We start from the raw sequence: 13540 nt of genomic DNA, 5'->3' as shown, positions 1-13540 counted from the left end.
GAGCCCCGCGCGCGGGGGAGGCGACCAGGGCGAGACCCTGCTCCCCTCACTCCTACCCGGGCCGGCGGTTTCCCCTCGTGGGTCCTGTCCGCTCCACGCTGTCCTCATTCTCAACCGGCCAGATTCGTAGGGTGAACTTCACATTCCCTGACTGGCCACCAACCGTTTTCTGTTTCTGCTTTTACACACCAGGGCGCGGCGCTGTCACGCACGACACGCTCTTGCCAAGTGGCGCGGGGACAAGCCGCAGCGCAGGGGTCCCTCTCGCGGGGACTGGCCGGGAGGAGAGGCGGGAGCCCCCTGCCCTGCCACGTGTGTGCGTCCCGCCGCCGGCGCCGACGGCCTGCGGTTCCCGCCCCCGGGCTCGGAGGGTGCGGGGAAGTCGGGACAGCTGGTCCCGAGCGGCTCCGGCAAGCACGCACCCACGCGGTGGGCGCCCGCCCAGTGTTCAGGCACCGCTTCTCCAGCTCCGACACTTGCCACGATTCAAGCGCGTGTCTTCCAGTTTTCAAGGCAAACCGAAAACAGGTCAACCTGGGGTTGTTGGAAGCCTATTGTTAGATCATGCCACTGCCCTCCCGGCTGGCTAATTCCATCTCTTGGGTATAGACAGAAAACAGGCGCTCTAAGCAGCTGGCGCGAAGGGACCGCAGAGCTGTAGCGCGGAATCCCGTTTAGGTTTTCGACATGCTTCCCACTTTTATTTTCCTATTTGGAACAAGTCTCTCGCTGTGGCAAGTTTCGCTGTCTTCCCACAGCACCGTCAGCAGTAATAGCCTCTTCTCCAGCCGACAATTAAATAACGGTGTAGCAGTGTAGAATTAACAGCAAGGGACCATAGCAATTGTGTTTAATGGAGTACCCTCACTTTACAGATGAGGTGGAGAGAGGAGGAACACCATGCCAAGTAATGACTGGACTATTCTGATCCGGATTAATGCCCGTTTCGTGGCCCCACATGCTGGAGTTGAGGCTGCTTCCTTCCCACAGGTTCTGAAGCGTCCCAATCAGGAGGGAACTAAGGAAAACAGCAAATGCCTGCTTAATTTAGTTACCTATATGATGTCCTACACCATGTTCCCATGTAGATTTTAAAAAGCTCAACCATTAAAAAGCATTATAAGTCAGTTTCTGTTTCTAATGCTTGTCTTTGGGGTCAGTAATACCCCTTTGACAGTAATCTCACATCAGCACACTTGTATAGTGCTTTGGTCCAAAACTGAAGTACAGAGTAAAAGAGATTAGAAAAGTTTCACTAACATGAACTAAAGAAAAAACATACATAGACAATATTTGGCTGAAAATAAATTTGAAAGCCCTTGCATATGCAAAGCAAATGCCAATGAGTTATTTTCCAGCTGATTCTCAAAGTTCAAAAAATGTTAATACACTTGGTAAGACTGTGGGAAACTAGACACTTTCAAACTTTTTTGTAACAGTGTAAATTGGTCCAGCTTATTTGAAAGTATAATTTGTAAATCCTCTCAAAAAATTTCAGTGCATCTACCTTTAACTAAGCAATTTCATTCTAATAACTTTCCCACTGAAAGACTTGCATGTGTGCACAAAAATGTGTACAGAGATCTCATGGGGACTTTATTTATAGAAATTAAATATCTACCATCCATAATGTACATCCATGCCATGAAATACTATGCAGCAGTTAAAATGAATGCACTGATGAGAAAGGATTTCTAAAACAGTGTAAAAAAAAGTACAAAGCCATACAGATGCTGTATGTTGCCACTTTGAAGGGAAAAAAAAGGTGAGACAGGCAGGCATATTGCTTATATAGGCAAATAAGTAAATAAAAATGTCTGAAATGAAGCATAAAAATTGTGGAGAAGTAAGGGGATGCAGTCATCTGCAGAAGACACTTTCCACCCACATTGTACTGTATTGTTTGTACTTTACAGTATGTATATGTTTGTTTTACTTTTAGAAACTTTTTAATGTAATTTAATCCATAAACTTTAAAATCCATATTTATTTATACTATTTAACCCATATACTTTTAAAAGCAAAATGGAGGAGGGGGAATATTGGTAAGACAGCAAATATGAAAACCACCAAAAAAAACCCAAAAAAGTCTAAACAACCACTCTCCCACTTGCCTAGTCATTTCTCCCCCCTTGGCTGCCATGCTTTGGGGCATCTCACTACTTTCTCTAAACATCCATCCTTCTTGGCCTCCCAGTTATCAAAGATACCAAGAGCCTTCCCAGTTCTTCAACTTAAAATCCTGTGTGATTTTGGGTTTTGTTTTGCTTTTTGTTTTTTGTTTTAATTCTTCTCTTTTCCCCATACCTCTCTCTGACAGCTTTCAAGTCCTTTTGCATTAACACAAAATGAATCTAGTATACTATGGAGAGCCTAGAATTACCATGCTTCTTCTCTGTAGACATTTGAAGGCATTTAAGTAGGAATGACATGAAAGATGTGTTTTGTTTTGTTTTTTAAATCATTATTCCCCCAATTTGTATTATATATACCATCGCTTGGTGCCTGCCCCTCCCCAGTTTGGAGTATGCTAGCAGCTTCTTTTCCAATAGTTTCTCTTAAAACACATGTCAGAATTCAACACAAGGAAGCCTATTTCATATCAATCACTCCCTCTAATCCGCAGACCTTCAATACTCCTGCCAACATTATGATATCCTGTGCTTGTTGGCATTGTGTAATTGCTCTTCTATCACAGGGGCGTGAGCTGTCTTGAATCTATCTGCTTCATAAAGTCCAAAAGGTCAGTTTCTCCTCCTTCCCCTGCCAACAACCGCTGCTTCTGAAACACACACACACACACACACACACACACACACACACACAATTCAGGTCTGGTAAAACAGGTTCAATAAATGTTCGTTACCTCACACTTAAAATATAAACCTGATACCCTTCAGACTATACACTATTCACTAAACTGACCTGCTCTCTTTCCATACTGACTTCTAATATCCAAAAAGAGATTAAATTCCTGGCCAAGTCAGGTCCTAATGACCATGGTGCATATTTCAAGTCAGTGCGGTGAGGCACCACTGGTTCTTAATCTGTTTGGTCTGAGGTCAGCCAGTGTACCATTCTGTTAGTATATCCTGAAAAAGAACAAGCAGCAAGGTGACATGGCCAGCATACTCCTAAACCTTGCCCCCTATTGGAAACAACCTGGGTTTTCAATTAAGAGAACCCCTGGACTTAGGGGAAATAAAGAAGGTGGCAATGAAGTAAATCAATGAAGTCAGGGTTTCACAGTAGATTGGCACATGCACTGTCTAAGCTGCTGAGTATTAGGTTACAGGAGAAGGGACAATAAATAACATTTACCAATTATTGACCCAAGCCTCTGACAGGCCAAGCTTACCTGTCATAAAATGTTTCTATGGGAACAACCCCAAGGGAGGGGAGTCCAGCAAGCCAGGAAGTTCAGATTTCCCTTGCAGAGCCAACTCCTGCTCATCTTTCAAGCTGCAAATCTAGAGCCTCCATCCTCATTAGTCTAGTTCTCATTGATCAGCCCCCCTTGCTCTGAGCTCCTCTAGCACTTAGAGTCGTACCGCTCAGTTTAACACAATTACATGCTCTCATTTCATACACTCATGTTTGATGTTTTGTAAGCCTTATCTTCCCATCCATTTCAAGCTTTTGTTTAAGAGAAAATCCAGAGGTATTTATCTGCTAACCGGTAGCACCAGACCAACAATTTGAGAGTTGATGAGAGGTACACAGTGCTGCTCTGGCATACATTCCCCATTAAAGGCAGGAGTGTATTGGCTGCACAACTGGTGGGCAAAAGGGTCCCTTAGCCAACTTGGGGCAAATAATATTGACAATATTTACAGGTTGTTAGCAGGTCCCCTTTTGACTGCATCTTATTATTCCTACACTTAGGGTTGTTAGGTTTAGCAAATAAAAACACCAGACACCCTGTTTAATTTGAATTTCAGATATATAATGAACTTTTTTGAAATAAATATGCCCCAAATATTGAATGGGATATACTTAACACTAAAAAATTTGTCTGAAATTTGAATTTAACTCTACCTCCCATTGTTAATAATCATAGTTTGCATATAAGGTGTCTCAAGACCCAACCCTGTTGTCAAAGTAGCTAGATGTAATAGCTTTGCTTATTGAAGGCCTACTATGTGCCAATAACAGTATTAGGAACTTTGCACAAAATATTCATTTACTCCTTGCAATAACCCTGTGAAATAGGTATAATTCCCCTCAGAGTGGACATGTAACAATCACAACCCCTCCCCACCTCTATCCAGAGATTGAGTAATACCCTCAAGGTCACATGGCTAGATACCAAGAGCCAAGATTCAAACCTGGGTCTCACTCCAGCATCCCTAATGCACTGCTCACAGGTGAGTGTCTACTACGTAATTTACAATTTCAAAGAAAATATGATTTAAACATTCTTCAACAAAGCAGTTTCAGAGATAGTTTTTCCCCTCAAAATTACCTTTTGAGCAATGTAGTAAAAAATATCAGAGGAAAATTCTGATATTATCATCATAAAATTAGCTATGTTCAAGCAATACTGCTAATGTCTAAATCTTCTCTTCCCCTTCTCTCCTTCCCACAACACACACACTTTACCCAATCCCAAGATATAAAAAAAATTTTAAAGGATACTTTGCAGTGGACACAACCTTTGTATTATCACCCAGTTTAGATTCAGTTGTGTGAGCAACTATCTATTGAGCCTTCTGAAACAGATAATTTGGTGGTATTTTTGTTTTGGTCCCAGGAGATGTTTAAGACTTTACATTAGTCTAGATGTGAGGATTTTCTAAACGTAATTCTTTCAGAGTATAAGCATCTTCCTGTTTGAAAGCAAATTTAATTTTGTGTTTATAAAAGTTCTTGAATTTTTGTGCCTCAAAGATATTCAAAGTTAAAAGTAATAATTCACCAAGTAACAGAATCATCACCTGTTTCTCTACCAAAATTAAATGTAAGCTTTCCAAAGCCTCTTTATTTTGCTCAAACTATCCTACTGCTTTGATGTGCCTGAACAGTAACTACTGAACTATGGGAAACAGGAAGTGCTTTCTGGCTGTGAATACATAAATATAAATATGTTTAAACTCTAAATAAAGAAGTATATTAAATTTAAATGCTTCTATGTGCCTTGTCATCAAATTCTTCACTACATGATTCTAGAAAAGTGTGTGATGGTGTGAAGAAAAGAAATGTATGAAGATGATAAAAAATAAGGTAAACCTTTCTAGAGACCAAAACAGTTTGAAAATACTGCTTTGTGTAATCCTAAATATTGACCACAGATTTGGAAAACTCTCTTTTAGTCCAAAGAGATGAGTTACAAAAGAAAAAACAAAACCAAAAAAACAAAACAAAAAACCTAAGAAAGCAGCTTCCAGAAATGGTACAAATTTCTCTGATAGTGAAATATAAGGAAGTCCATTTGCATTGATTTTTAAACCTCTTGAGAATTATCGTAGGTATTAACCACACTCATAAGGTATTGTTGGATGAACAGAAAGACCACAATGGTAGAGATCGCTGTGTCCTTTAAATATTAAAGTAATCATCACAATAGAGTAAAATAAGCTGATCAAGTTTGTCATGTGGGTTTTATGTTACTCTAAGATGAAAGGCTCACCTCCTACACTGAGAGAACACAATAAGCTAATTTAATTTGAAACAGGTGCACAGCAAACTGCTGCCACTGAGAAATGCAGTGGATTGGAGACAGGAGTGAAGTTTCACCTTTTACTCTGTAAAATTTTTAGTGAAGTTTGAATGTTTTGCAACGAGCATGTATTAAAGGTTGTAAAAATTTAAAGCCATCAAAGAAAAGTGAAAGAAATTAGGATGATGGTCAACGCACTGGTCTCAACTTTGAAGGAAGGGAAGGAAAGGGCAGGAGGGCAGGGAGACAACAGCCTCTGCTTTTTTTTTTTTTAACTTAATGAACTTGATGCAATTAGATCAGTTTCACATTATTCTTTACATTACCAACTTGAGCTACAAAGTGGAAACTCCTCAGAGGAAAATAAAGCAAGTCAAACTCAAAGGTCTGCTAGTTCATACTCAGCAAGTTATTTGGTGTTCAAATCCTGTATAATCCCATACAAAATGAGGGTTTTAAATAGAGTTGGGGGCAGAGTGGTGAGGAAAGTGGGCAGAAAATAAGCTTGAGTTGTGATGGTTAGGAGGCTACTCCTGACCCCTCAGGCCCCACTCCACCAAATAAAAGGCAGAGGGAGGAACTGTCTGTACTAAGACCTTACTGTGAGACTACTTTTCAACCCCAGAGATTTCACAGGGATACCTGCCTCTCTAACTTTGGAAGTCAGCATGAGCAGCTCCTGCGCCTGCTTTTGCTGCAGGCCCATTGCTGAAGGGTCCACCTACTGGAGAGCAAGGCAGAGAAATTCAGTGGATGAAGCCAGAAGGTTATTTGGGTTTTGTTTTTTTCATTACAGTGAGCATATTGTGAAACAATGCTAATTCTGAGACATTTGTTTTTGTTCACCTGACTTTATCATAAGAAGTTTTAAGAGTTCACTAATGGTTCTGCCCTACTAGCCCATTTATTGTTTATGAGAAGTTCACCTGCTTCATAATCACCTGGGGTGTCAGCCTGCAAATCCCTGGGTCCCACCTCAAAACTATTCTCTTCATATATCCTTGCTACTGAAGGAAAGTAATAGCCAACTAATAGAATTCTGGCTTACTCTGAAGAATGAACACCACTGGCGTAAACTCACCTCTCCATCATCCTATTCCCAATCTCAAGAGTGGTCCATTTATTTTGTAATCAGCAAAAGGGATCCTCCCCCCCCCCCCCCCCCCCCCCGCAGACTTCCTGGACAACCTGCTGTGCGTTTTAGAGGGCCAGCTTCTGGTCCTCTGGCGGCAAGCCTCCTCGCTCAGAGACAGCACGTCCTTCTGGACTTCCCTCGCCAGGGTCTTTCCTCCAGAAGGTAGAGAGAGCTGTGGTACGCACCCCACAAGGGGGGGAAGGGGGTTGTTGGTGGCCAAGGGGAAGCTGTTTGGGACCACAAGGAGCTTGGAGATGCTGGCCAGGATGTCCCTGTGCATATGCCGGAGGCCCCTCGAAGTGCAGGATGGAGCCCCAGGATACGAAGTAGAACCAGGGTCCTCCATTTGTCCTTCTGGTCGGGGTGTAAATGATAGGGATGGCCCAAAGCACAGCCTCTATCTTCGAAATGTTAATAAGTATTCTGTTTCATATAAATGTATTCTGTGTTTGCAGAACAGGAGAGAGAATTCAGGTAGGCACACAGTTCCCCCGGGGCGCTTTCGTCTGGGAGGGCGTAAACCTGCTCTCCAGCGCGGGGAGCCGTGGGACTGTCTCGGCCTGAAGCATCCACGGAGTTGGGGTTAGTGTGGTATGAGACTGATGTTTCAGGTGCAGAACATCCTTACTCAGGGTATCCTTTCCTCGTCTGTGCCATAATATTTTCTCGAAACTCCAGGTGCAGAGGACAAACGTAGACGCCGTTTCTCGCTTTCTAGCCATGGGCGAATCCCCGCAGACCGCGCACAGCGCAGCCTTCGCATTTCCCGACACTTCCCGCCTGCAAACCACTTAAAGAGCCTCTCCAAGCACTTTCTTGGATGTAGCGCGGACGCTCGCCTCCCCGCATGGCTTTCAGCTTAGGCGCGCCGCCACCCGGCCCGGCCGAGGGCGTGGTCACCAGGCGCCACCGACAGCAACAGCCTAGGTTTCGAAAGGGCTCCGGGACAGGTGTCAGGCTGAAATCCGGCGCCTTAGGATCTCCCCCTCCCCACCAAGGGAAGGATGCTTGAAATGTTCCCGACCTGGGACAACAGCCAAGGACCTAGAATGAGGGCTGAAAATGCCAAGGCTGGGCGAACGGGGGTTCTGTGCCTATTTATCCGTCACAAGGTCGGACTGCGTGCTGCACCCGATCCCACCCTCGTCGCCTTTTCACCCCCTGGTCCGACCGTCCCTCCGCGCCTGGATAGGCGAGGTCAGCCACTCGAGGTCACCACGCTTAGAAGCCTTGGGTGCATCGAGGAGCGCCCCCTGGCCAACGCCCCGCCCTCCTCCCCATCTTCTCAGGCTGAGATCTTGCCCCTCGCGGTCCCGAGAGCCCCCGCCGTCGCCCAGCTGGTCAAGTCCCTTTTGGCTCAATTCAGAGATGCCGCGCAATTAAAAAAAAAAAAAAAAAAAAAAAAGGCGTCTACTTTGCATTCTGCAGCTGCCGGGGCGCCCTGGCTGAGAGCGCGGACCTGGGACTCCAGCCCCGCCCTCCCTGGGAGCTGCAAGGGCCCGGGACGCCCACAGCCACAGGCCAAGCTGTGCCCGGAGTGGGGGCGCAGGCCGCGGCTCCGGGCCCCTGCACTTACCTTGCCTCTGGCTAGCAATTCCATGATGTAGCCAAACTCACTTATCTCCCCCGATTCAGACATGGTTACAGCCCTTCGCAAACTCTGGAGGAAAAAGGCAGGTGCATCGAATTTGTTCTTTCTCTCTTTCTCTGTTTTTAGTCTGAGTTTTGCCAAGCGCCCCACCAGTATGCTGTTAACGAGGAAAAAGGAGAAAGCGGGGGGGAGAAGCAAAAAGTGAGGTTGGGTGGGATGAAGGCCATAGAGGGCTCCTGGGCAGCCACGTCTGGCGATCTTAGCTCCGGGTAGGGCAGTATAACGGAACAAACGAGGGCGGCGGCGGCAGCGGCCGTGAAATCCTCGCCAGGCGGAGCCGGGCGAGAAGGCCCCGCCTCCTCGGGGGTCGCGGCCCGCGCCTCCTGCCGGGGGTCGGACGGCTGCAGAGACAGACACCAACACAAAAGCTTGTCTGCTCCCGGCGTGGCGCCGACCCAGCTCGGACACCCACTGGATGGTTAAAGCCCTCCTTTATGCGATGCCTGAGATGTTGGCCTTCTGGAGCTCTCAGAGGAAGGACCAGGAAAAATCCTCATCCCACTGTCTGGAGGTGCGAGGGCAGAGAGAATAAATGCAGAGCAGGCACAACAAAGGATCTGGCTGACAGCGCCGGAAAAAAAAAAAAAAGTGAGGGCCCAGGAAACGGCACCGCCGCATCTCAAGTCAGCCTTCCTGAAATCTAATAGGTAACAAAGACCAAGCCAGCACTTCTGAAATGAGAACAAATACTAGGATTGTATTTTAAACACTCTAAGTGTGTAAGGTCGATTGTATCTCTATATCCTCTTGATACACTACTTTCCTTTAATTAGAAAAAACAAATTCCTGCCAGCAAGATTCCTGGACATTCTCACCCCTAGTTACGACTAACTTTCCAATTATTCACTTCATTGATTGAGTTAAACATTCAGTGCATGTTTCTCACATTTTATACTTCTTTTTAAAATAGCAGCTCCCCTAGCAGGCTGCAGCTGAAACGGCCTTAGTCTTCACCCTGCTTCATTCATACCTCACAATCTTTGCTTCTCTTGAGAAGAAAACTTGGCTAAACAAAGTCAGGGCTACTCTATTCCACTATAGGCAGTCTCTTACCTTTCTTGAAAAGGAGGAAAGTGATAAGGGCATGAGCTTTTCTTTTAAAAACAAAAAGAGAAAAGAAAAATAAATGCCAGGTATGATTAGGTTAGACACAATTATAGGATTTACTGCAAGAATGAAACCATTTTCCTTAAGGGTTTTTCTTGTTTGCCTTTTCTTTTGGTCATTTTCTGATTTCTCTTCTCTGGTCCAGAAATCCAAAAATATATAATGATTTCTTTTTCTTCTTTCCTGCGCACCTCTCCATAAAGCTCCAGTAATGTTGCTCCTTGACCCTTCTTCCACCAGAACTTTGCTCCTTCTTTAGTATGCTACTTTCCTCTCTGAGTGGATGCTGATTGCCTCTTAGAGCAGGCAGCAGAAGTCATGTGTTGGGTGTTCACAGTTGGAGCTCAGTAGAAGGTAAGACATAATCATAATGCTTCTTGTGTAGAAGCTTCTTGTCCTCAAGTTCTGCGGAACCTTGTGTATGCTCTTTGCTTCCATAAGGAAAACTAGATAGAAGTAAGGTCCATAGCATCCATGAATGGATTCCTCCCTAATATTAGCAATACTTGACAGATTGCCAGAAAGAGGTATTGCTTTAAAAGAGAAAGTTTTTTTACACCCAGAAAGAATTCAGGCACATAAAATCACATCATGTTAGAGCCAAACTACTAGTCTTATGTCAGCATGACAAGCAGGAAGGAGGAAGGGAGAGACAAAGGAACAAAAAAAGTCAAATGTTTCCCCTTAAAAAGCTTTCCCCCAAAACCCCATTCAATGACATCCACTTGTATCTCCCAACTCAGAGAGAATGGGGACATATGGCCACCCCCAGTTACAAGGAAAGCTGGGAAGGTTGTTATTTTACTCTGGGAACATTGCCACGCTAAACAAAATCAAGGATTTGTTAGTGAGGAAGAAGAAGAAACAGATATTGAGTAGGAAACTGTCAGTTTCTGCTATCCCTGGGATAAGTCCATTCAGTTTCCTGAGTTTCTTTTCTTTTTTCCTTTTTTTTAAAAACTTTTTTGGCCACACCACGTGGCATTTGGGATCTTAATTCCCTGACCAGGGATCGAACCCTTGTCCCCTGCAGTGGAAGCATGGAGTCTTAACTGCTGGATCGCCAGGGAAGTCCCAGTTTGCTATTTCAATCTTCTTTTCTATGAAATGATTGGTTTTGAACTAAATGGTCTCTAACCTCTTCCTGCTCTTAATGCTAATGTCCCCGTTCTAAGGATCCCTTTACCATCTGGCAGCACTAGCTGCTCCTCTTTTCCCTGAAAAAGTTGCTGTTATAAAATATCTGTTAAGAATTTTTGTCCCTAATAGGAGTGGTTAACTCATTTATATTTACTATAATTATTGTGTTAATCTGTCTCTGTCTTACTGCTTTCAGAGCTTCCCTTTTAATCATGTGTTTTTGCTGTTTCCTGCCTTTTGAACCATAAACTGTGTATTCTTTGCAAAAAAAAAAATTTAATTTAAATTTAAAAAATAAAATAAAAAATCTGTCCACCCGATCACTTGCTATTAGGAAATACTCCAGGTAAAATATGCTTAACAGTTGTCTGGATTCCCAGCTACGCAAGGGTCTTAGAATCAGCTGCTGTAGTGGCAGGGAGTGGAACTGCCCATGAGATTCCAGATCGGTGTCCACAAGTTGGACACTGAGCATTTACTCAGAAGCCTGGTGGTATTCACCACTCTTTAGTCAGTAAGTGAATAGCACTGTGGAGCATTAAGGACTTTTCAAAGATGACTGGCATACAAAATGAAGACTGCATTAACATTTCCTTTGAAATTCTCTGTATGGACTTCAGAGACACAGGGTCAGTCAGCACGTGCCAAACAAAATTTGTTTTATTATTTCTCCTACTTCTAAGAACAAAATAAGATTAATATCATACAAATTAATATCTAACTTCATTCCCCCACAGGAACCAAAATTTTTAAAAAAGTTAATTCACATTTCTAAAAAATAATAAAAGTAACATGACAGATGCTGCTTCACAGGGAACTTCCCCACCTAAAAGAAAGATATTTAATAGAGGGATTACGTGATATGTGAATTTTTCACACTGAGAAGTCTAGCAATATTAAAAGAGTCCCTCACTGTGGGAAATCTAATTGTCAGTTTCCATCTAATGGAGAAAACTTTTCAATATAACTGCTCAATTGCCATGCAGATTACTGAAATAACTGTAACCTACAGACAGCCACAGCTTTTGGCTTCATTTTCATCCATGGCACCCTATTTTCTGCTCCTTATAGTAAACAACATAACACAATAGTTTTAACAAACAACACAAAAAATACACATTCCAAGTTTTTTTTTTTTGTGAACATGAATAATTGTACATATTTAGAAGCTGAAATCTGTGATGGTGAATGTTTAGCAGATTAAGAGTTAGAGACTGGAATTAGGAATATAAAAATATCCTGGTTGTAATAAACACTCATATTTACTTCAACAGTCTTCATTTCAAAAGTATAAAGGTAAAATGTAGCTTTCTGACACAAATGCATCCTAGCACCTATAGCCAGAAAGGTCATTTAAAAAACCAATTTTTTAAAACAGCTTTATTGAGGTATGATTTACATACCATAAAATTCACCAATTTTAAGTATACAGTTTAGTAATTTTTATTAAATTATGGAGTAATGCAGTCATCTTAGAATCCAGTTCCAAAACATTGGAATATCTCTCCATTTATTGAGATTTTCTCTAATTTCTCTTAGCTGTGATTTTAGCATTCAGATATATTGCACTACTTCTGTTAAATGCATTTCTAAGTATCTTATTGGGAATGAAATTAATTTCTTAATTTAATTTTTGGGTTGTTTATTGCCTGTACACATAAATGCAACTAATAATTGCATAATAAGCTATATCTTGCACTGTTGTAAAATTCATTAATCCATAATTAAAGTTTTACTTTCCAGTCTGTATGCCTTTATTTTTCTTGCCTTATTGCTCTAGTTAGAACCTCCATTATAATACTGAATAAAAGTGACAGGAGTTGACATCCTTGCCTTATTCCCAAGAGTAGGAGAGAAACATTCCATCTTTAACCATTAAATATTGGTTTAGCTACATTCCATAAATTTTGATACACTGTGGGTTTGTTTTTATTCAAAATATTTTCTAATTTCCCCTTGTGACAGGCTATCTAGAAATATGTTGTTTCATTTCCAAATTATTCCAAATTTCTAAATAATTTAGATTTCCCATATTTCTTCCTGTTGATTTCTAATTTAATTCAGTTTTAAACAAAGACGATTTTTAAAATTATTTCAATGTTTTTTAAATATATTGAATCTTTTTTATGGGCTAACATGGGAGTTAGCAAACTTTCTTTTACTGGGTGGGATATTAGTTAAACATTTAACACTTGCAGCAATAGAGTCTTTTTGATGAAAGCACAGTCAACAACAGATAAACAAGTAGGTGAGGCTATGTTCCAAAAAACATTTATTTACGAAAATAGGAACTGAATAAGCACATGAAAAGGTGTTCAACATCATTAGTCATTAGGGAAATGAAACCCAATACCACTTCACACCTTTGGGATGCTTAAAAGTTAAAGGAAATGGAAAATAAGTGTTTGTGATGATGTGGAAAAATTAGAAGCCTTGTACATAGCTGATGGGAATATAAAATGATGCAGCGGGAAACAGTTTACTGGTACCTCAAAAAAGTAAAACATAAAATTGCCAGCAATTCCACCTCTAGGTAGATACTCAAAAAAATTCAAAGCAGAGACTCAAAGAGATACTTGCTTGTACACGACTGTTCACTGCTGCATTTTTCACACTAACCAAAAGATATAAACAACCCAAGTGCTGATCAACACATGACTGGATAAACAAAATGCAGTATATACATATAATGGAATATTATTTGTCTATAATATGGAATGAATGGTACAATATGGATAGACCTTGAAAATATTAAGTTAACTGAAATAAGCTAGACACAGAAGGACAAATACTATATAATTTCACTTATATAAAATGTCTAGGATAGGCAAATTCATAGGGACAAAAG

The 13540-nt window shown here is 41.9% G+C and overlaps 1 protein-coding gene across 2 annotated transcripts in view; it reads right to left on the bottom strand.

The window, feature by feature from the left end:
- Positions 1-8433, bottom strand: part of TRIM36 (tripartite motif containing 36) — a 40045-nt gene extending 31612 nt beyond the window's left edge. For both annotated transcript variants that reach the window (XM_057749968.1, XM_057749976.1), the window contains exon 1: positions 8371-8433. In XM_057749968.1, the coding sequence (XP_057605951.1) occupies positions 8371-8433 (63 nt within the window). The remainder of the gene's footprint in view (positions 1-8370) is intronic.
- Between the last annotated feature and the right edge of the window lie 5107 nt (positions 8434-13540).

This window comes from Hippopotamus amphibius, chromosome 1, assembly GCF_030028045.1.
Source record: "Hippopotamus amphibius kiboko isolate mHipAmp2 chromosome 1, mHipAmp2.hap2, whole genome shotgun sequence".
In the NCBI taxonomy this organism is placed as follows: Eukaryota; Metazoa; Chordata; class Mammalia; order Artiodactyla; family Hippopotamidae; genus Hippopotamus; species Hippopotamus amphibius.
Note: the sequence above shows the minus strand (reverse complement) of the source record. Positions and strands in the feature narration are given on the sequence as shown.